The sequence below is a fragment of the Camarhynchus parvulus genome, chromosome 13 (genome assembly GCF_901933205.1).
Source record: "Camarhynchus parvulus chromosome 13, STF_HiC, whole genome shotgun sequence".
In the NCBI taxonomy this organism is placed as follows: Eukaryota; Metazoa; Chordata; class Aves; order Passeriformes; family Thraupidae; genus Camarhynchus; species Camarhynchus parvulus.
The window spans coordinates 313,822-337,873 of NC_044583.1; the positions used below are offsets into that span (position 1 = coordinate 313,822).

General features: G+C 42.7%; 1 protein-coding gene across 1 annotated transcript in view; it reads left to right on the forward strand.

The window, feature by feature from the left end:
- The window catches only part of LOC115908724 (Kv channel-interacting protein 1-like), a 34,524-nt gene extending 10,812 nt beyond the window's left edge, over window positions 1-23,712 (forward strand). The window contains exons 2-8 of the mRNA XM_030957529.1: window positions 10,026-10,150; window positions 16,250-16,319; window positions 17,763-17,833; window positions 19,470-19,577; window positions 20,505-20,609; window positions 21,177-21,239; window positions 23,439-23,712. Coding sequence (XP_030813389.1) covers window positions 10,026-10,150; window positions 16,250-16,319; window positions 17,763-17,833; window positions 19,470-19,577; window positions 20,505-20,609; window positions 21,177-21,239; window positions 23,439-23,486 — 590 coding nt within the window. The 3' untranslated portion in view covers window positions 23,487-23,712. The remainder of the gene's footprint in view (window positions 1-10,025; window positions 10,151-16,249; window positions 16,320-17,762; window positions 17,834-19,469; window positions 19,578-20,504; window positions 20,610-21,176; window positions 21,240-23,438) is intronic.
- Window positions 23,713-24,052: the final 340 nt, after the last annotated feature.

The window sequence follows — 24,052 nt, forward strand, 5'->3', positions numbered from 1 at the left end:
CTTTAAAATCAACTGACTTGTAAGAGTGATCAGCGCACATGTGTGCAACATCTGCTCTAATGACTCTTTTCCAAATCTTGCTCGTATTGCCAGCCATTTCCCAGTACTCATGGGCACTCTGTCTCCTCATTCTGGTTTAACATCTGTGCTGCTAAATGAAAGTAATCAGAGTCAGCATAAAAATTTAATAAGCTGTGTTCTGGCATTGGTCATGTTCTTAATTGTGTATTTGTTTTCTGCCCGCAGAAGTCCTCAAACATTGTCAGCCAGAACACCTCTGGTGTTTACAAGCATTGGTGTTTATTAGTCTCAAATTACTCTCTGTTGGTGGTATTTCGAAAACAGACCAGATCTCTGAATTTGCCAATGCTTTTAGGGGACTGATCTAAGCCGGACCCCAGCCTGGGGTCTAACATCACAGCCTTCCTTTCCTAGTTAGAGATTTACTGAGTTTTGGAAGCAGAAAGATCCTTAGACAGAATAGTAGAATCTAAATAGTCTAATCCAGAGAATGTTAAAGTTTTAAATAACTAAATATTTTGGCTTCACGGCAACTCACCAAGTGTATAGTTGGTTGCATTTATGTCCTAGTAGAGTGTCTTACAGTGGTTGTCCCTATTGGCCTTCCAGGAGAAGCAGAATAAGGACAGAAAAATGGAAGGAAGTTTTGTGCTTGTCCCAAATAACCTTCTGCCACAGGAACAAAGTTGTATGTTTCCTAGCACCACTAACTGGGCCAAGTTTAGGAAATTGTTAAGATACTGCCTGTTTCCTGAAACTCTTCTGTCTTGTCTGCTGGGCTTTCAGCTCCCTGCCTGTTTGCTTTGCTGCCTGGCTGGAGCAGCTAGCTGGTGATTTGGCTCTTGCACAGGAGTTCAGGGATGTCGCAGACATCTTTTGTGAAAATTCTTTCTTAGGATTTTTGCCTGCTGAGAAGCTGAGAGGTTTCAGCAACAAAATGTAAACAATGGTTTTCTGCTGCTGTGGAATGCATCAGGTGGATTCTTGATTGGCCCATCTTGGATGTTTATAGTTAATGGACAGTCAAGGCTGAGCCCTCTCGGACAGAGTCCAAGACAGCTCCTTTTGTTATCATTCTTTGGTATTCTATTCTTAGCTACTCTTCTGAGAGGAAACTTTTCCTTCTATTTCTTTTTAGTTAGTTATAATGTGATATATATATCATAAAATAATAAATCAAGCCTTCTGAACATGGAGTCAACATTCTTGTCTCTCCTCTCATCCAAGAACCCCACTGATTACTGTCACACAGGGGCTCTCAGTTTCACCCCTGCTCTGAGGCTGCCAGTGAAACACCTCAGACCATGTGCCCCTCATTCACTTTCTCTCTCCCCCTCCAGTTGGATGGAGAAGAGAATTGGAGACAGAAAGGTAAAGATAATGGGTTGAGATAAGAACAGTTCACTAGAAATAGCAATGAAATAAGAAAACAAACAGTAACAACAACAATGCTGATAGCAGAGTGTGCAGGACAGGCGAACAATTCACGCCCCTCTGACCACTCACTCCCTTCCTGAGGGAATAACCCCAGGGGTGAAGGATGGGGAAGCAGTTGGCTGAAACCTTACCACAAGCTAGGTATGGCCCTCGGGAAAGAGAAAAGGAATTCCCTGTAAGAAACTGTTGGAAATCTTGAAACAACTTGCTGCTTTCACACTGGAATTTTGCTAATGCCAAAGAATATAGTGTATTGGATGAGGTTTTCTATTTTTTTTTAATTGCCATCAGGAACTGACATTTATTTGGATGAAAAGTTTCAGCAAGCAAATGCTCTCACCCTGGGCAGCAGTGTGTTTCTGTATGTATCAGTACCTGAGTTATTCTGCATTCAAAATAATCTATGGGAGGAGAATCTGAGTACAGGTACCAAAAGCAGCTTTATCTGAGTCAGGAAGTGTGTAGTCTGTACTTAATGGAACATCGACAGTAGTGGGGTTCAGGCACTGTCCTTTTATCTTAATGTCCTGAAGCCTCCCTTCTGGTTCTGCTTCTTGGGAACCAAAAACCGGGACATAAATGTTGTTACGAAGACATCCAGGCACTATTGGTTGCCCGAGATCAGGATCTGTTGAAATGCCCGAAGTGAGGGTGCTGCCCATACAAGCACATCTCCAGAGCAGTCTGTGCCCGGCGGGTGGCCCTGAGCTGTCCCCAGCCCGCCGGGCGTGCACCATGTGTCAGCAGAGAGCTTGCTCACAGCACCACACACATTTAAGGACATTTTCTCTTACTGAAACATCTGGATCTGTATTGGAATGATACTTTTTTTGCAGTTTCTTCTGTGCAAATAGAGCTTAATTGGTACTTGTGTTCTGCTTGATTATGCTTCACATTTTGGAGCAATCTGTTCAACTTGAACAGTTCTGTGAAGTGGGAAAAGTGGTCTTCTGGGAAGTACTAGCTCATTTGGATGGGATATGCAGAGTGCTCATTTATGGTGGTGTTTCTGTCCTCAATTCTGACTGGACCAAACCAATTTGTTCTTTTTCTAGTCTTTACACAGGTGAATTGCCATAATGCAGTGGTCCACCCTTTCTAAGAGGAAAATTGCTTCCACATTCACACTGCCACTGTTGCTTTATATTTCTGTGGCAAGTTCTGTTTCATACACTGCTGTTTCTGAAAGACAGTTGTCTTGGTTTGGAAAGACAGGAGTCTGCTAAGGAAGGCAGAAGCCTCCCCTGAAATGGAAAATGTAAACCCCCTCCCTCTGAATTGCTATAAATTTTAAATTAAGGGGCTCTCAGGCAAAAATATGGGAGCAGGAAATAACAGTTCTTTATTAGGGAAGAAAATAAAAAGATATAGAATAAACAAGCAGTAAACCAAAACAACACTGACAGAATCACAACACAACCTGACACCCTGTTGGACGGGGTCTTGGTAGCAGTCCAATTGGAATTGGCTGCAGTCCTGGTGTGGTTCCATTGGAATAAGGATCCTGTAGAAAGGTGTAGTCTTCCTCTGAAGATCCAGTGGAAGAGGCAGGTGTTCCCCCAGGAAATGCAGTAGAGATAAACCATGCTGGTGTTCCAGAATCTCCAGATTATATCTGGGTAGCAATGCTTGGCTCCGCCCTCTGACTGGAGCATCTCCCAATGGAATGCTGTAGTTCTTATCAGCCATGCAGTGACATTCAACGGCCTATTATCAGCAGATGTTCCCACCCCCCGAGGAAGGATTGGGTGTGGAAGAGATAAAGAAAACTGCCCATTTAACAGAAGACAACTGCCATACAGATGGCAAATAGAATACATCTTGCCTTGCAATCTGGGACAGGAATGCTAACACACACACACAAATTTCCTTAATAAATGTGAGCAAACCCACATGTTTACAGCTTGGGAAAATAAATATTTCTGTTTTAAAAACCCTAACCAAAGCTTCATTTAAAAAACAACAACAACAAATTCCAAACAAACTGATCATAAATTGACATTTAAGGTCGAAGTAGAAAAAACAGCTAATTGTTTTTTAAAGATTCTTAGCATGAAATTGGTGTTGTGCAGAATTCCAGTGTAGGTTATGAGCATGGGTGTATTACAGCTCTGCTCATTTGCTGAGTAATTCCCAGTGAAGAAGTAAAATTTTATGTAACTGGGTAACTTGAGAGAGAGAAAGCTGCAAAGAGCTGCTGTGCTGTCAGTAGACTTTGACAAACTGACCACAAACATGGTGCAGGGGGGAGATGGCTTCTGTATCTATCACAGTCACATGAACATTTGCGACGAATAAAATTTGAAAGAGTACTCGGGCTGTCCCTGCCTGGGGACAGGTTGCTCCTGCAGGATGCTCCTGCATCTCCCCAGATCTGCATTTGGTGTCCCCCGGCTCAGGGCGCCTTGGGGAGGGCACAGGCCAGGCCCTCAGTGGAAAGGGAATGCACACACACTTAGAGGCACAAGTTCTCTGTCTCCAGGTGAAAAGTCCCAATACAAACTAAAATCTCAGGGGAGGCTACAGCTTTGTGATCCGCTGCAATTGTGCCCTTAAACACTGTACATGATTGAGAGTGCCCTTACAAGGAGTTTATGTGGTTTAATTTGTGTTTGTGCCAAACTGAGTACCTGTTCACCTTCTCTGTGCCAAACTCTCTACCTGTTCACCTTTTTCTGAATGTTTTTATATGTTCTCTTGTCAAGTCTGCAGCCAGTGCCAAGTGTGTGTAATCCTGCCTGCTCAAAAAAGGTGCCTCTAATGGGGGAAAACCCTTAGGTTTTACATTGTAGTTAAAACCTGCATGAATGTAAATACACAGGTCTATTTTCCCCATGATAACTCAGGGATAAAAGGTACTTGAATTAGGCACTGAACTAATTAATATTTTTGATTGCTTGATTTCACTCTATTATATATATTCATTGATTATTGTTCTTCCAAAACCTGTTTCCTAACTCAAAGCTAGAGCAAACCAGTCTAAATGGGAATTGGTGCAGTCATAAATCAAGGACTTGAAGTGTCTGATTTGCTTTTTAATGAAAAAAAAAAACATTGACAACAATAATTCACAGAGATAGTAAGTTCATTTGTAATGCATTTTCTGGGCTCATCAGAGTTTTCTTTTGATAAATTACCTATTCCATAAAAGGAAAAAAAAATAGTCTTACTTACCTAATTCATAATTCAGAAGTCTCTTACGACTATTTAATGAAGTGTGCTCTGAAGAGTTTCTGATAGTTCTTCTAAAAAAGCATCATGTTTGATGCATCATGGTTTTTCTTTTCCCTTGCTGCTTTGGAATCATAATCCTGCCTTGGTTCCAGCTCAACCTGCATTTCCCACCTGGGGAAACCGGTTTAAGGCCAGTGGCTCCTGCCTGCATATCCTTTGTGTGCACTGCAAGGGCATGTTGCAGCCTCCTTCTCTGGGAATGGTCACAACAGAAACAGTTCTAATGACAGGGGAACTTCATACAGTGTCTGCGAAACGTCTGAATTCAAATTTGACATTGTATATTTAATGTTCAAGCCATGGTACCTGATCTTAGCTGTGTGCCAAAAAAACATTTGGGAGGTACCTCAAAATTCTGGTGCCTCCTTTTCTGGAGAATAATGTTGATTTTGCATCCCTGTGTACAGCTGTGAAACTAATTAAAGGAGAGGCAGAGGACAGTATTTATACCTTGTGAACAGATCATTGTAAGGATTAGGCAAGAAATCTAAAAAAAATCAATTTTTTACTAATTATATTTGTTATTGTTAGCTATTTTTATCTTAGAATTTTATACACTGTTGGGTTTTCAGGTATATTCTCTCAGCAAGTGGTGGTGTTGCAGGTTCACACAGGCAGAACCAGCCTGCTAAGCTTGGCTGTTTGTGAAATTAATTTGATGTCGCTGGTTTAGTGGTGAAAATCACAGAATATTCTGGCTTGGAAGAGACCCACAAGGGCCATCAAATTTAACTCAAAATAGACCGGAAGGAGTCAAAAAGTCTTATCAGAAAAAAGGGATTGGATAAGGAGACAACACTCTCTTTTTGGTTTATTGCCTGGAGAGAGTCCTTTTTGGAAACTGATCTCTCTAGCCAGGCAGTATAATCTTAATAATTATTGTAAATAATAATAATGGATGTTCAACTTTAATTGTGTTTACTATTTGATACATCAGTAGGTAACTCTGTTCCACTTTTTAACTGCTGTTTGCCATGAGCAGATTTTCCTTGCCCCTTTTTCAGGATCACAGCTGAGTGTGAGCGGCCGCCGCTGTCCCTGCGCGGCTGCGGGGTGTGCGGGATGTGCCTCGAGGCTGCCACGGTGCCCGGGGCGAGCCCATGGCACAGCCCAGGAATGGGCTGCTGCCGGACAGCGGGGCTGGGGATCGGGAGGCTCAGGGTCCCAGGGACACCCCAAAGCTCTCGCCCAGCTCCTGCCCCAATGAGCACTTATACACTCAGGCCTTGAGTTATTTTTCCTCGTGAAATTTCCAAATATTTGCAATTGATCTCCCACGGGGAAGACCTGTTTTCTGCACGACCTGCCCAAGAGTACATTCTGTCTGGAGATGAATTTCAAGTATAACGTGGGTAAACTAGAGTTAATTTTTTCTTCAGGTCCTTGCTCCTAAAATATAGCTGTTTTTTTTTAATAAAAGTAAGATACAGTCTAATAATTCTTGAACATAATTTAATCCCCTTCAGCTGTATTTGTAAAATTACCCATTTCATCTAGCGCCTGTCAGTTTTACAATTAACACTGGGCGCATTAACTGCACTTTAGGCCTTGACTGTTTTCCTTAACAGCAAGTGAATTTATTATAAGCAACTTGTTTTCAAGGTCCTCCCATGAACCATGGAGACTGGTGTTCTGCATTTTCACCTTGCAGCCTTCAGATGCAGGGGACAGCGTCATTTACGTCTTTATTAAAGTCATCATTTACACCCTTTAAACTGTGTTAGGCTCTGGGTTGTCCTTGGCCAACCCAGCACTGTATGAGGCTTCACTGTTGCTCTTTTGGCAGGACGTGGGCTGGAAATGCTACAGGATTGCACCTGAGGAAGATGTTAGGTGCTGTTTGATGCTTGTTTCCCCAGAGCGTGTGGAGCAGCAAACCAGCCCTGGGCATGGTCCGGGTGCAGGGGCAGCTGCAGGCACCAGCAAGGATGGGCAGGCTCAGGATGGCGGCTGCTCAGTCCCGGAGCCGAGGCAGCAGCTGGGGAATAACACACCATTGTTTTATGGAGCACAAATTGGCTTTGGGCTGGGGGAAGGTGTCCTGGCCTGTGGCAGGGGATTGGAACTAGATGATCTTTAAGGTCCCTTCCAATGCAAACCGTTGTCTGAAGTGCAGGGCCATTTGCAGGCACTTAGAGTGTGGAACTTCCCAAATTAAAGATAACAAAAGGTAAAATTGGAACAAATATGAAAGGATGAATAAAGCAAGCATCATTAAGAAACTTCTAAAGTGTATTCTGTTTAAACGCTGATTTTCCTTAAGGAAAATTCACTCTCTGCTCTTGAGCAAGGAACAGTGAAATGAAAAAAGTATCTTTCATTAGCAGCAATCTAAAATATGTATGTACTTGCAAGTGTGTCAAGATTATTTTTCTTTGTAAAGTGAAGTCACTGTTTGGTTTCCGGTATGAAAGGAAATGTGCATATCCTATGGGCTAAGCAAATACAGATGCTATTTTGCACAAAAAATACAAATCTAAGTGATTATTTTAACCTGGGCCTACAGTGGAGTAAGATTACCACAGGTGATTCTACCAGATGCAGACCTCATACCCTGCTATTGAAGCAGCCACAAAAATATGGGCAGAAATAAATCCGAACTCAAGAAATACTACATCCCACTCTTCCATTTTAAAACACATTGTAAGGAAAACACTAAGTGAATGCTCTGTACCAGCTAAACAATCCTCAGCCTAGGACAAAACTCACTGCAGCTGTCTGGTGTGGAAGGGATTCATCCTGGGATGATTTCAACAAGTGTTGGAAATAAAAACAGAAAAAGAATAAATTACCATTTATCAGTACCTGTAAGCAGAAGAAGCCTTCTGCATTAGTTACTGTTACTGCTTCCCCCTGAGTAGTGAACACGGAGACCACCCCCCCTCCCGCCAAAAAAAAAAGCAGCTTTGCTAAGGTTCAAGCTCTCACTGAGCAGCTGGATGGTGTCCAGCCCCTGAGTGTGTGTCTCCATCAGCAGCACAGGGATGTCCTGCCAGCTTGGAAAGGATGAGGATGCTGTAAGAACCAGGCAGGTACAGGCGTCACTGAGCTGGAGAGGTGACCACACTCACCCCTCACTGTGCTTGCAGTTGGTCCCAAGGTCTGTTCATGCATCGATGAATTGAAGAAGAAAATTAACTTTAAAACAGCAGCAAGGTTGTTTCCTACAGTTAAATATCTTAGGAGAAAACTGTAAACAAGGCAAAGCTGAGGAAGAATGTGGTATTAGATAAAATATCTTAACATCATTCCTATCAGAAGTTTAAATTTGCATGTGTTTATGTATATACACTTCTGCTTGCACTCACCACCCTCAGTGAACTTCAGTTTAATAAAACTGTAGTTGTAATAAATGCAAGAGCTCATATTTCATACAGTGACACCTCTGAAGAGCTGGAGGGACTGAGCCAGGATGATAATGAAAATGCAAATAAAAGGAAATACAATGCCCGTGATAAAAAGTGAGGGCAGAGGAGGAAATGCCAATCTCCTGGTTTGCCACTGAAGTTTCTGTGGTTAATGTATAGGTGGAAGAAACAGGTTGAAAGGAGCTGACTTGAGAGCAAGCGCTGAAAGGAGACAAATAACAAAAAACCCAAATCTTTGTGGAGGGTGAGGACTATTGAGGTGGATTTTTCTCTCCTTTTTTCAACCACTCATTTCTCATCCCTCATTTTAAAGAATTTCTTCCCCACAATTTTCTCTCTTGACAGCTTCTGCATTCCTTTGTTTTGTGTCATTAATTCTCTTGCAAAGAAAATGGCTTTCCCCCCTTATTTCAAATTACTTTTTCCTGTAGCAGACATCCTTTTACATTTCCTTTCTTCTAACAGGAGTTGTAATTTCTAGACTCTTCATTGTCCCTTTGTGTGGGGAAGCTGTGTACTTCAGGCTTCTTTTGGCCCCTTGGCAGCCTTGAGTCCCTTTTTCTTCATGAACAGCTGATACTCTGCTCCTGTTCCTTGCTGTTACAGCCTCTCACCTTTTTCCCTGCTGTGCAAGGGACATTCAGAACAGGATTTACGAACACATTTTATCTGTGCCAGCCTACAAATGCTGACTGTGATGTTGCAGATGTGGTGGATTAAGAGGATGGCTGAAGTCACCAATATTTTGAACCAGTTTCTTAATACTGACAAAATGAGCCAATGTTAATTAAACATTAGCATTTACTGACATGTGCCCCCCTTAATAATGGTCAATTTAATATGTGTATATGTATGTGTGTGTGTATCTCTGCAAAATTAATTAGCTTATGAAAATACACCTTTGGGCTGGTCTGTTCTGTTCTTTCACTAAGCTAGTCTGCTCTGAATTTATACCTTTCCTCCATTCGGAGTAACTCTATTTCCTTGCAAATTTCGATTTAAATTGTTGGCTTGCAACAGAAATTACTATATTATGCTTGAGCCAAATAACCTAAAATGTTTTTACAAGATATGAATTGTGCAGTTTTTGACAATAAGGGGAGTGTTTGCTTTTATGCCAAGCAACTTTTGGGTGTGGATTGGATTTTCACGTCAGCTGAAGGCTGGATCTGGTCTTTGAAGTTTAGAGAATCTCAAACTGATAGACACTAAATATCTATGTATTTGGGCATTGCATACACTGCTGGGGGATGGGCTTGGCAGGGGAAAACATGCATCAAAAATGAAGTGAGGTTATGGTAAATCAGGGTGTGATAGTATCTTTCTTCCTTGCAGAAGAGCACTCTCTTGAATAAAATGCATAGAAGTGTTTTTCATTTTTATCTCTTTCTCCAAAAAGTCCTTCTAAATTCAGGCTGAATTAATTCCAGATTCTGCAACTGTGGACAAAATTTTAATTTCTCCTAGGACTAAAGTGACCTTCAATGTCTCTAGAGCAAGCTTTTTGGTTAGCACACAGAGGAGATTCTCTCGGTGTTTAACCCCCGTATACGGTCGTTGTCTGATATGCCTGAGCATGTCTGCTCTCCCTGGTATATTTGCACAGCTAGAAAGCCAAAGCCAGTACTTTAGAAGTGCCATTCCTCCACGCTGTCTCAATATTTAGGTATGAAATGCCTGTGGCTGCTTTTGGAGCAATGTTGTCTGCTGCCGCCCTGCTGCTCTCACCACCGTTTTGGCTCTGTGAATGGGCAGCTAATTGGCAGCCCAGGAAGAAATGTGAGCTATTGCCTTACTCCTGTGGCTTTTATTTTGCTTTCAAGAGGTTAAAAACAGTTACACAGATCAGTTCTGTTGGTGGTTTCTTTTTGATCTGTTGCTCTTGAACTCCAGACTGTCCTATCCATCATGTTAAAAGAGCAAGGGTAACAACCAAAATAAATATTTTCCTGTCTTCTCTTTCAGATAAAATTGAAGATGAATTAGAAATGACGACAGTGTGCCATAGACCCGAGGGACTGGAACAGCTTGAAGCACAAACCAATTTCACTAAAAGAGAACTTCAAGTTCTTTACAGAGGATTTAAAAATGTAAGAACAGTACTGCAATGAACAGAGTCTAATATGTATGTCCTCACCAGCCTCAACTGCTCAGCTTGATTTTGTATTATTCCCCTGCTAAGCATTAGTAGTTTTGTATAAGATTTCCCTTACCACAGAAAATTAGCACAATCTGCCTCTCCATCTAATATTTATGACACTGCAATCTGCCTAAAACTGGGTTTGGATGAATATTCAGCACATAATGGTCTCATTAAACTTGTTCCCCAAATGTCAGCAAGCACACTTCAATTTCCTCAGCTGTGCCAGTACTTGAAGATAACCTGAAAATGTTTATATGGCTACTTATTTAAACCTTGCTTTCATCTCCTCATGTTCAAATATAAGTGGTACTGTTCACTTGTGATTATGTGCCCAGGATGGACATTTCATCCCTTCTCTAGCTGCAGAAATCTTGCTCTTGTAGAAGAGCACTTTAGGATTTTAAGGTCCTGCATAAGTAGGGAATAAGGCTGGGGTGGCATAAAGAGAAGCCAAAAACTGAATGTGTGTTAAGACCGAGGAGACCAGAGAGAGGCTGCAGATATCTGGGCAAGCAGGCAGCAGTGCCAGCTGGTGTGACTGGGTGTGCAGAGCAGCTCCGTGCCCAGCCTTGTGAGCCACCGTTCCAGCCAGGCTCCCTGGGAGCCCAGAGTCTGCAGCTCCCAAGCCTCAGCCTGGCTCTGCTGCTGCCTCTCAGGGGCTCCTCACAATCAGGAGAAATGGATGGGGAATGTTGAGGCTACATGGAGCAGATGCTTTATGGACCTTGAAGAATGAGTACTCATTACATGTTTGCCTGAGGGTCAGGATTTAGTCACCCAGGTGGTTTGTGCCAGCCGATGTTTTAATGATGATTAACAGGTCAGAATCAAACTGGCTCAATAAACACAGAATGGTTTTTATATTCTCTTGCAGGACAGTGGCAGCATTTAGAAACCATTGCAGCAAAATGCTGTAGTTTCTCAGTCAAGTCTATTGGGTAAAAACTTGTCAAAAGAAAGCTGGGCTACCTTAAATACAGGCAGTTCTGAGGAACTGCGGGACTTTGAGAAGGGCCTTTATTTTTGACAGACTTTTGAAATCACATTTCCAGTGTATATTTGACTTTTCCAAGGAGTGTGGTGGTTTCACCCTTTTTTTCTCTGCTCACCTAAGTGGGCCAAAGCACAGCTCAGCTTTCTGTATTTTTGTTAGTGTGTGTGGCATATTTCTGGAGCTTTGCTGCACACAGGAGGTCATTTCATGTGTGAAGTTGCCTAACTGAACACTGGTGTCTCTTTATGCTTTTGCCAGCCAGCAGGAAATCACACGGCTTTTGAGACAGAACTTGGCAGGTTAACACCTTGATATGACATGACTGCTTACAGAGTGAGGTTAAACCCAGTTTTGCTAAGATCTCTACCGTGCCTTCTGTATCACTGGCGGGTGGGAATCCTGTGTGGGAGAGCTCTGCTCTGTGCTGGGGGGATTTGCAACTGCAGATGCAAACCCGTGAGGCAGACCTGGAGCACTCTCAGCACACAGGACATTTACCCCCTGCCTTTTCTAGTTCTGCTAGCACTTTGCACTACAGAGGCATTACCTCCCAGGGCAATAGTGGCAGACAAGGGCATTTAACTTGTGACCTAAGCCTAGGATATCGCTGAAGGTCTTGGTATTAATTGCCAGTGATGGCAAGGTCTTGGTTTATATCTGGATATTAGGACAAAGCAGGCTGGTTTTATCCAGCTGATCTGCTTACAATGTACACAAAGTTTCATATGTAAGGCTTAAATTGACATGAAAGTACAGCTTTAACACTGGTAGCCTGCAAATCCTGGTTTCAGTGGGGTGGGTAATTATGCTCAAGAGGCAAACTGGCTCATCTGTTACTGTATTTGCTATTGTAGCAAACAGTCTGTTCCTTGGGATGATGTTACAGTGCCATCTGGAGATTCAAAATCCCTGTGGGAATACAGTAATTTTCCTCCCTGGCTTATACTTGCTGCTTGGTCTCAGTAATTATTGCACAGGTCCTGTTCAATCACAAGGCAATACCTGGATAATCACAGAGCAATTTGCAGGAACTTGTGTAGGGGACAGAGGGATGGAGGTCCTGGCTGCAGAGGATTTGGTGCACAGGAGCAGAGATGATGTTCCACCAAAGGCAGCTCAGCACAGCCTGGGCTGGCCTCTGGACTAGTGCTTGTCTGACCAGGGTCCTAATTCTCAGTACCTTTAAACCTGTTCTTGCTGTGTCTCTGAATTCTGTTCCCACCCCCCCTCCAAATTATCTCAGTCTTTACCCAGGGGGTCACTAGTCTGGTCTGGTGGTTTTGCCCCACAGTGATAGAGGATGCCAATAAATTCATCTCCAGAGAAGCTGAGCATGCTAACCAGGCCTGTATCACTGCTGCCTGCCCAAATGTTCCCTCTCTTTGCCTTCAGCTGGCTTTTCCAGTTGTGAGAGGGTGCCACCCTCCAGCATCTCTTGGTTGCAGGACCAACAGTTCACATTTATCTAGCAGTTGCCTCTGCCCACAGGATTCTGCATTATGTGAATGGTCTCCTTTGCACCTCTCTGTCAGCTGTGGTAGAACTGAAGCCAGACTAACCTGAGGTGTTTGGTCCCATCTCTTTGGTTGGGACTCTAAAAAAGCAAGGTTACAGGCAAACCCATCAGAGCCTTTGGTGGGTCTTGCCTTGGTACAACTTAACAAAAGAAAGTGTGACATCTTCTGTCTACAAAAGCACCAGAATTGTTTGAGCTAAAAAGCAATATTGGCACAGGAACAGAATGGCTGTGAATAGGCATAGGCTGGAATTAGAAGAGAGTTTCTGCCCCCCAGAGGAGTAAAGTTTGGTGGCCAGTCATGGACTTGCAGGGAGGAGAGCAAGGAAGTATTTTTATTATTAAAATTGATAAATTGATGTCTAATGAAGTGGCCAACTATACAGAGATTTGAGCTTGGTAATTCAGGATCTTCCACTTAGGCCATGTTTCATGGCTTGCATTCTTTGGAATCAAATACATGGATTTAAAAGAACTGGAGGTTTTGTGAGTTTTTTTGCTCAGTGGGGGAGTTTGTCTCTTAGGGGAAATGCTTGTTAGCTGCAAGGGATAATTTCTTAATACTGAATCAGGAAACAGACAACCCAAATGACTGAGGGGCTGCTGGAGACATCCTTACCTTGCTTTAGTGTGTGTATTTTAGCAAATCTGTAACATAGGGTAGTATGAGATGTAATTGTAAAAAAAGCAGGATTACGGAGGTTAAAGAGAGCAGTACTTTAGCTAGGGAGAAATGTTCTCATACTTTAATAATCCCCAAAACATCTCCAAAGTGGGAGAACATAGAGCAACGAACTACATGGAATGTATGAGTGCTTAGAGATGCAAATCTGGATTGTGCCTTTGTCTGTGGTCAGCTAACTTACTACCTCTAATTTAGCAAAACATGGCCCTGGGTACTCATGCTCATGTTCTGGCCAGCTGAACTCAGGAGGGTCTGAAAGGCAGGGCATGCTTTGCTCCCCTGTGGTCCCTGCATCTCTGCCTTGCACATCTCTGAAAGCAATCAGTGAAGTTTATTTCTGATTCCAGCAGAGAAAAAATGCAACTGCTTTATTTACGTTTTATTTTCCTTTTGGTTTTGTGGGTTGGTGTGTTTGGTTTATACATGGATTCAGCTCCTTTGTGGTATAGTGATTTAAAAGAAGAGGGTAAGTTCAGATGCACAGCTTGTGCTGCCAGAGCTTGATAGTCAGTCCTGGGAAAATGAGGGATTTGTTCTGTGCTTGATGACAATACAAAAAAAAAAGTTCACTGTTTGGCATTTTTAAAAAATTATTAGTTTAAGGAAATGAGAAGGGTTAACCTAAAGCCCTGCTATCAAAGGAAAGCCTTATGAATACTACAGTGAAGGACTGTGTTCTTTTTACTGACAAGGACTTTTTCTTGAATGAGTGAATCTTTATTAACTTCAGTGGAATTTTAATTGCCACTAAGCTCACCTGCTCTGTGTCACAAGAGAGATTTCTTTTGAGTCAGCAGAATTAAGTAGTACTATAGCACTAATGAAGCCTCTGGAGCATTATTTGGTTCTTATAAAACAAAAATTGTGATCAATTAACTGCAAATAAATTGGTAGTAGCATATGTGTCTGAAAGCAAGCCAGTTATAGAGAGCTAAATGGGCTGATCAATGTCAGCACTGCCTCTCCCCAGCACTCCTAGAGCTGTGATGCAAACTTTCATTTGGCTTCCAGATGGAGCATCAGAAGCAATAAGGATCACGTAGAAATTCAGATAATTAAGCAGGCCCAATGGCCCAACTGCCAGGGTAGCCCTTGCCCCTGTGAGAGAGCACAGGCAGCACCAGCAGCCACGTGCACATCTCTGGTAATAAACAGGAGGAAGGGACCTCAGGGACTCTGCACTTGTGGGAAACATAGAGAAAAGAATGATCAGTCCCTCAACTACAAACCATCTTTCAGCAGGTGAAGTTGTGGTTCATAGAGAATGCAACATTTGTCTTATCACAAGGAGAGAAGGAAATAAATCTTGGCATAGCACTGTGCTGGAAAGGATGGGCCAATTGTGCCAGGCTTGGTTTTAAAAAGAATGACAGTTTAGTGAAGTACTCTGCAAGGGCCCTGTGCAATCTTGTAGTAACAGCAGTTCAGTGACCAAGGAGAACACTGCTACCCAAGAATGGCTGTGGATATGGTTCTGAGCCTGATCAACGATTAAAAGATATCATAAATAAATATCAGATTATTTATTTAATGCATGTTAGCTTATAAGCTTCAGAAAACATGTATGTTTAGGAAATATTTGGGAGAATCTCTTATGGTAGCTGTTAGCTTCTATTTAATTATCTTCCTTTGATGATTTCTGCTTTACAGATGAAAAAGTAACCACTTTTCTTGTGATAAGGAAACCAGGCAACAGATGTTTTATGAGGAGATTTGAAACAGTTTGAGAATAGTCATCTAACTAGAAACCTTGCAGCCTACAAAATCACAAGTGGCACATAGAAAAGTTGTCTGATTGACTGTTTGCTGTCTCTGTCTAAACAGCAGTTCAGGACTCTCAGGCAAGGTAGTAAGGGTCAGGTGCCAAGAATGGAAGGTTGGTAGTTCCTTGTGCAAACAGTTATTTATATTTTGTGAAGTTCCTGGCTGAAGCACCTGTGTTAAAGTGAGGCAGGGATCACAGCCTGACACAGAGAAGGATGCATGGAGTGAGTATAGTGCCAGGAACAGAGGAACTTTCTTGATCCCAAGTGTGCCCTCCAGCTCAGTATAAGCATGAAGCCTGGCCACACGCGCCAGTTGTGTGAGTTTTGTGAGAGAGAGTTAGCCTGCTCAGAGAATCCATCTCCAGCACCTCCTACCAGCAGGGACTCTTGCTCCCTCCTCCCTCCCTGATGAGAGCTTGGGGAATTAAATGGCTGAGTGGGATCGGTGCTGCAGCAGGACACAGACCCCAGGGTCTCTACTGATCAGTGGCTCAGAGTGTGGGAGGAAGCTGACTTTTCTGTGTCTGTAATTCTGTGCTCTTTGAAAAAGGCAGAGTGATCTGGTTATTTTATTGGTTTGCTCTGGTTTAATTTTCAAAATTGGTTGATAGGCAAATTTGAGGAATAATGCCATCAACTGGGAAGTATTTTCTCTAACTGAAAACATCACATGGTTAGGTAGCAGTGCCTAAGGCTCTGTAATGTGTGTTACAGCAGCACTGAGCTGGTGGAGGTGTATTTATTATTGAGGTTTGTTTGTAAGGACTTACTAGTGTGCTGTGGATTGTTCACCTGGCCACAGTCTGCTGCTGAGGATTAAAAAACAGCAATGAAACTGCTGAAAACACAGTTAGAAATGTTAATAATGGTGAGCCAGCTTTGTGAGATGCTTAGGATGAAACTGCAATCTGAATTACTTTAATTTCTCCAGCTGCACAGCCTGTGCATGCAAAACACTCTGAGAACAGGAAGGTGATTTGTTTCATTGCTCTCTTTGGGCTTGTAGAGTTTTGCAAATGAACCTTTACAAACCTGTGTTTTTCTTGGTTCTCTTTCTCTCTTTTTTTCCTTTTGTTTTCCAACAGGAATGTCCTAGTGGGGTTGTTAATGAAGAAACATTTAAACAGATCTATGCACAGTTTTTTCCTCATGGAGGTAAGTGGAGTGCTTTGTGCTTGTCAGGATTCTTGAAGCCCTAACATTGCCTACTGCCAGCTGGCTGCAAAGCTGCTGCAGATCATCTGTGCGAGAAATGGGAATCAAGCTGAAGCTTTGAGGGGTTTTAGACAGAAACACAAACATCAAGGTAATAAAATTTTAGGCCTTTGAACAGTTATTTCACATAGAAACCCCCCCCATAAAGATTGCTTCTCAATGTCAGCTCTGCATTCCCCAGGTCCAAAATAGAAACTGGGGGTTGATGTTTTGTTCTGTTCTGACTTTCTGTTGGCAGAAAGTGGAATTGCTTCCCCTCCGTGTGTCTCTGCTTCCCTGCTGTTGAACTGCTGGGCATGTAGTGTCTAGCACAGGAGGGTCTCAGACTTCTTTTTGGCCTGAAAATTAATCAAAACCTCCTTAAAATTCTTAAAGCAGTTTTTGGTTGATAAGGAAACTCCTGGATACCTGAAATGATCATTTTTGGTGTTTATGTGACTAAGACAGGACCATGTCATTAATGGGCATATTAAGGTATTGTATTAAATCTCTCAAATAATACATGTTCTTGCCTTTTAAAAACATCAAGAATCTATATATTCTAATATATATATGTTTTGTGAGGATGCTGTTGACAAATTGAAAGAAATTAGTCATTTAAGTGGCTTTTTAGAAAAAGCTTAAGTATTTGAGGCTTTCCAAAAGATCCTACTCTGTAGCAGCTGCAGAGCACAGTCTTTGGGGAACAAAAACCTTTCTGCAAGGGTGTATGTGTGCATGTACATTTACTTAAAGAAGGTCATTAGCATGTGTTTTTTCAACTAAATGTCAAAATAAAACACATTATGCTTATGTTTTACAACCCGTGGCACCTCAAAGAGGTACATCTATAAAACATTTGCATTAAATTTCGTTATGAACTTGATGATTTCCTGTTGTGATTTTCTAAACCCAGCAGTTTAGGATTCAAAAGGACAAAAAAATACCTCTAAGTGAGATTGCTGTCCAGCAGCCATGGGTCAAACTCGAGTAACTGGAGCAAGACCCTTCTGAAGCTGGGCATTTCCTGGGGGGGTCTCTGCTGTGTCTCCCACAAAACGAAGAGGTATAGAAAGGATGATGCAGATTGCACTCACTCTTCGATGTTTTTGCTGTGTTTCCCACCATTTGAACCAGAGACACTCATGGTTAGTGGGAATTTCCTGCTTGTTCTTTCAGGTAATGCTCCAAAATCCAAATAGTTTCTACTGTAATAAAATCTTTTGCGTTTCAAGGCTGTTTTAACGGAGGGTACCAGGATTTTGCAAGTCCATGGTAACATTTACTGCTTCATAGAATACCTGGCAATGTGTCAGGGTTGAGTTGCATGCAGAAGGAAAACAAATTCATGACTTGTTTAGAACCATCAGTGTATGATGAGTGCCTGTCCTTTGTGCCTTTCAGATGCCAGCATGTATGCACATTACCTCTTCAATGCCTTCGACACTGCACAGAATGGCTCCGTGAAGTTTGAGGTGAGTGATTCTTTGCATCTTCCATCCATGCCACTTTCTCAATTTTGTGTTTTTAACCTTTTCTGTCCAGTCTTCATTGCAAAGTAGTAGGACATGTTGGATTAAAGATTAGAGGTTTCAGTCTAAAGCCAGTCAGTGTTTTCAAATCTGGTTCACTTTAGTTTATGCAGATGCAATTCCATGTCAGTAAAGAAATATCTGGATTGTGCTAGTTGGGATCAGAGGGAGAAAGTGCAAAGGCTTATGCAACAGAGAGGAGTGGCTGAGGAGAGTCCCATGTGAAATGAGATGAGGGACACAGAAAACTTGCATCTTGTACCTTCTGCAGACATCATGCATTGCATGATGTTTTGAACAAGCATCTCAGGTACTTGGAAACTAAATGCGCACTTTAACTAAAAGGCCTGTTGCAGTGGCTACAAACAACCTCTCTTCATGCTCAGCCCATAGCTGTAGGAGTGCAGCAAAGGGATGTATTAAATCATAGACATCTGGAGGATGAACTCCATAGTTTTGAAGACTATAAAACTCCTATAAAACTACAAATCATAGGCAGTCTTGCCTTTGCTGTCAAATGTCCAAAACCTCTGTTGATTTCCAGGTAAGACTGGGAAATGTATCCGTTCATTGGATGCAAAATGGGGATGTTTCCATATGTATCTGTGTATCTCTGTGGCAAGGGCTGCAGTGGGAGGTTTGCATGGGGCAGCTCCTCAGTAGTTGAAGGTGTTCAGAAACCTGAACAATCTGAGAACAGGAAAATGCTGTTAAAATAACAAACAAACAAAAAAACCCTCCAAACCTAGAAAGTGCTGACCTTTCATTTCTGGCAGATCTGTCCCTTAACTGGTTGTCAAACATGAGAATTTTGTCCCCTTTTTTATCAACAAATTCAAATTCCTCAGAGGCTTGGCAAAAAGGAGCAGAGGTTTCCAAGCAGTGCTGCAGTGCCCCATGCAGAGCTCATGGAGGTGGCTAAAGCTATTAAATGAGTTATCAGGAGCTGTATAGCTCTGTTAGCCTCAAGTTCTGCCTGTGCTAAAAATCCCCTGTGGCTATGCTACTCTCAGTGCCTGAGCCACCGTGCAGTATAATTAATAAATTACAGTTATCAGAAGCAGTATCTTTACTGTAAGCAAAGAAAACCAATTAAAATAATGTGTCCCACACTGAGTAATTAGTGGTGGGAATCGCATCTGGTCAAGTCTGGCAGATTTTGCTGGAGAGCAAAATCTAGGGCTCCCTGTGTTAGAGGATTTTATCTCTCAGATGGGAATTTCTCCCTTCTTTGCCAGCACCTCAGTCAGGAGGTAAGAAAGCATCAGCTTCTACTTCCACAGGCACAGTCCAGCTGTTTAATCAGGTGGTGGCAATCTGAGTGACAGGTCCTTGCAGCAGGGAGGAGAAAGTCTACTGGAGCATCTGTCAGTGCTCTTAAAGACCAGACATCTCAGTGAATGCTTCAACCATTGAGTTCAGTCAGAGAGGACACATTTTTGGAAAAGGGAGCTAAAAGAGTTTGATAAGCATATGCTCCATCCTAAAAAGATAGATCTTTTGACTGGCATTGTATAAAGAGGATGACTTAGAAAATGATGTTATGAGAATTCTCACTTCTCTCACTGCTCCAAACCAGGATTTTGTGATGGCACTGTCCATTCTGCTACGGGGAACTGTCCATGAAAAGCTGAGATGGACATTTAATCTGTATGACATAAATAAAGATGGCTATATAAACAAGGAGGTAAGGCTGTTCCTGACAAATATGGTTGATTTTGGAAGGGAGAGTTGATTTGGTTTTGTTGCAGAACACATTTAATTATACATGCAGCTAATTAAACACAAATCAGAGTGGACTCATGCATTTGTCTGTGTGGAAGCAAAATGCATGGTGGTCTTATTGCATGATTTTCTAGACATATTTTCCTATATTATGGTACCTTTAATGAATTGTGTTATCCAGGAGCAAAATGTTGGTTATGCCTCTCAGCCACATAAGCTTTGTGAAGGGGAGGGTGATGGTGGCAGAACTTTGTGACTGAGGCTCAAGGGCTTGCTTTTCTGCACTGTGGGAGTCATCCTAAGCAGCACCACTACCAAATCCTGCATTGTCATCTGGTTCATTCCTCTTAGCTGGTATTGCTTGTTCCTGTTATGGGAAGCCTTAATTTTGAGCATGGTGACCTTGAATATGTGTCAAATACAAATTGGTCCACTCAAACCCATTGTGCATTCCTGGGTTTGCAGTTACTGCCACCAGTCATGGAACTGAGGGGCAATTTGTGCAAGGTATGGGGAGGGACCAGATTACCAGTTCCAGCTGTGAGGGTCCCTGGCCCTGGAGGATGCCCTTGGGACAGGGTTGGTGCCAGAGTTGGTGCCACAGTTGGCTGCCCTTGCTGCCAGCACCTGCTGTGTCAGAGCCAGGCCAGGGGAGAGGAAGGGAGGGAGCACTGGGAGCATGTGGCACTGTGGGGGCAGAAGGAAGCAATTCTTTCTATAGGATGTCTGTGTGTCTGGTACATCTGTCTCCATGCACATGCACGGGCATTCCAGGTGCTGGTTTGTCATAGGAGAAGGAGGGTGAAGAATAGGGCAGTGCAAGACAGAAATGGGCCCTCATTTCTCTTAATTTCCTTTTTGTGTTTGTGCTGGCATGCTGCCATGGCAGGAAATGATGGATATCGTAAAAGCAATTTATGATATGATGGGAAAATACACGTATCCAGTGCTCAAGGAAGATGCACCAAGGCAGCATGTAGAAGTGTTTTTCCAGGTACCTGGGTTTTTATTGGTTTTTCTTAACACTCAGACTGGGCACTGATAGACTTTCCTGTAAAGCTAAGTCTTATAGCTCATTACATATTTCAAAATAAACCCTAGCAGCCACTCAGCCTAGCACTGCAATGCCTGCTGATTTCCTGGCTCCAAAGATATCTCCCAAGTCTCTTAGCCTGACCCTTTGCCTTGGGATGTGCCACGTCCAGTAAGTCTGAAGCCTCTGCATGTGTTGCAGGCCTTCTGTGCTGCTTCTCTCAGTTGCCCTAAGGACTGACAGGAATGTGAGTGTGGGTCAGTCAGACAGTGAATAAATAAATGATGGAATAAGGACAGAGGTTCTGGTGTGTGTCAAGAAAGCAGTTAGAGATGACCTCAAAAGTGCTCTAAATCCCAGAGTAAACAAGTCCTTAGCAGTTGGCCAATCCAGCACTGGCCACTGGCCACTTAGTCTGTGGGCTAAGCTTAAGTGCCCAGCTTTATTCAGGTTGCATCAATTAAGATACTGTACTGTAACGATAGTGTTACCAATGTAAACTAATTTTTACATTATTTTATTTTGCAGAAAATGGATAAAAACAAAGATGGAGTTGTAACTCTAGATGAGTTTATTGAATCGTGTCAGGAGGTAAGAACTAAGTTATAACTGCAAGGAAAGCTCTATCTCATGTCACATCATTTGCTTTCCTTTGGATAAACTCTATTTGAAACAAGATGCTGCTCAGGATCCTGGGTTTTCTTTGCTCTGTGGAAAAAAAAAAAAAAACAACCCAAACCAAAACAGCTTCAAGACTGAGTTTGTGATGCCCTGTGAAGCCTGTGACTCAATAGCGAGGTAGGGTGAGGCAGAATATGGGAGATGATGTCTTCATGTGCAGTGCTTTTATTTTCCTAAGTGGACTGCAGTCCCTGATTATTGACAAGCAGACAACTATAGAGAAAGCTCTTAACTTTCTTAGGTTGTTCTGGGGTTTTGTTGGTTTGGTTTTGTTTTTTTTTCCTTCACTTTGAGAGTCTGCTGCTGTCCCTGTGTGCTGCCCCAGATGTCATTATCAGGTACCACATGGCTGGAACTGCCCAGAGTCAACAGTGTCTCAAATTCTTGCAATTACAGCACTGAGTTATAAAACAAGTTGATGTTTTCATGGTCAAACATTAAAAGCAAATGCTGTCATTGTAGCAATGATTTTCATTTTTCCTCTGTTTTGGAAGTAAGCCCCCTCTTACAAATTCCATATATGAGGTTGGCTGTGTTAAGATTTGTTGGTACTTTTAGCACTGGCACAAAGAAGCATCTGCGTTAACATGAAATTGGCCTAATGTCTGTTGTCTTAGACCTGGACTGTGTGAATATTCACTCTGAGACATCTCTAATATTTGACCACTACAGTAATAGTGTAAAAGGTAACTTCTGCCTTTTGGAATGTTTATTTTGGTGCACCGAATTGCATATTGGCCCTTCTGTGCACTTTATGTTGCCTGGAAAATTCCTTCAAGTTCTGCAGCCAGACAGCTCTTCTGTCCCTGAGCAAGGGGAAGATGCTCACTGTGGAGGGCTCGGCTGGCTTCTGCTGCTTTGGTGTCAAACCAGGCTCTGGCCACATCCAAGTCTTAGTCACGGACTTCAGGCAGCCAAGTCCTTGTTTAGCAGATGCATAGTAGAAAGCTAATGTTTCTCAGTTACTTTATTCTTGGTCCCTCCTGATTGTTTGGCTTTTTTTTGGCACCATTTTATTTAATTGTTTGTGTTGTGTATTATTCTGCATGTTCGTAACTTGCCTGTAGGTGTGTGTATGATCAGGCGGTCTCAGTATTGAAGCAGCTTTACTTTACCTATAACTGTTAGAGTTTTAATTCTCTGTCCCTGTTTGGGTTTGGTTCCTTCTGCCATCCTGACACTGGGAGCTGGGCAGGCTGATGCACTGTCAGCTGCTGTTTCCTGGCAGGCAGGAGCAAGCTCTGCCACACCAAGATTTACTCTTTTTATCTTTATGAAAAACAAACCAAAGTGCACAGCAGTGCTCACCTGTGCCTTTGCAGCAGCTCTGGCTTGAGGACAGTGAAGCTCTGGCATGACCCTGGAGAGCTTGATTGGCTTCCAACTGCTGCTGAGTGAGCAGTGACAGGGATGATGCAGCCTCACAAAACGACTGAGGAGTGCAGTGCAATACATCTCTTAAGCTGCTCAATGTGGAAAATTGTTTTCATGTAACAGGCAAACAGCTGTTCTGAACTGAATTCCTGAGGGGAAAAAAACATCATTATATTTTTGAATACTAATCTGGTTCTTATCTCAAAGTAAAATTCCAATACTTCAGGAGAAATAATCCAGGATTTCCCTTGTGTCTGTCTGTAACTTTCTCATTTGGCTCTAGGAACTTTGGAGAGGCTGAGGTTGCACAGATTGCATGTGTTTTGGGTTTAAACTGCAATTTCTGGCAGGAAGTGCTCCCTCAAGGCGGTTTGCTTGTTGGTTCAAAACCTGCCATACCATTTGGACTTGTGGAGCACATTAGCCAAGAGCACATTTGCACACCCAGGGTCAGAGAGGGGTTCTGAGGGTTGAGCACAGGCACCAACCCAGTGCCCTGCCCAGCCCAGCTGTGCTGGACATCAGGCTCAGGAGGAGACCCTGTGCTTGGTGTGCCTCACACCAACCCAGGGCCAAAGCACAAGCCAGCTGCTGTGCTGAACCAGGCCTGGGCACTGAGCCCCAGGTCACAGAAGGGGAAAGCATTCCCAGAGCTGCAGAGCTCCCTGGTGCCAGGCAGGGTTATGAATTGTGCTTGTCCATGCTGGTTTCATGGGAGTATCTTCTTGCTTTCAGGACGACAATATCATGCGATCCTTACAGCTCTTTGAGAATGTCATGTAACCAGAAGAGCACTGGAGGAGTCTGAGACTTCTGTGTAACAAAGATCTTCTTTCTGGGTGAAAGATTTTACAATTGAGCCATGTCCAATGTGTGAGGATTTTGTATGATATGTCCAATCAAATGGCAACTGAATGCAGCCGATGCCACCACTTCTCCCCGGAAGATGCTGGTGGACTTTTCTTTCATTTTGGAAGCATGTGAATATTTTAATAAATCCCGACAAGAGAGAACTGCTGCTCGAAGTTCAATGAGTAATACAGAGCATTGTTTGCTAGGCACAAATCCTGCTTTTAATCTAGCAAGCTTAATTCCCTATAACAGCACATGTTGATAGGTATTCAGCCATCAATTGCAAGTGACAGCTCAGTCCATACCTCTGTTTGGCATAATGTTCTGTGGATGCCTTTGCTGTTAATCTGCTTTGACAAAACCCCAATCTGCCAGGGCAGTCTGTGAAAAAATGAACAGTTAGTGTACCTGGGACATTAAACAGACAGCCCATGTAGCCAGTATCCCCATTTCTGCAGAGATCCTGCTTATCCTCTCACATGCACTGGTGCCACTAT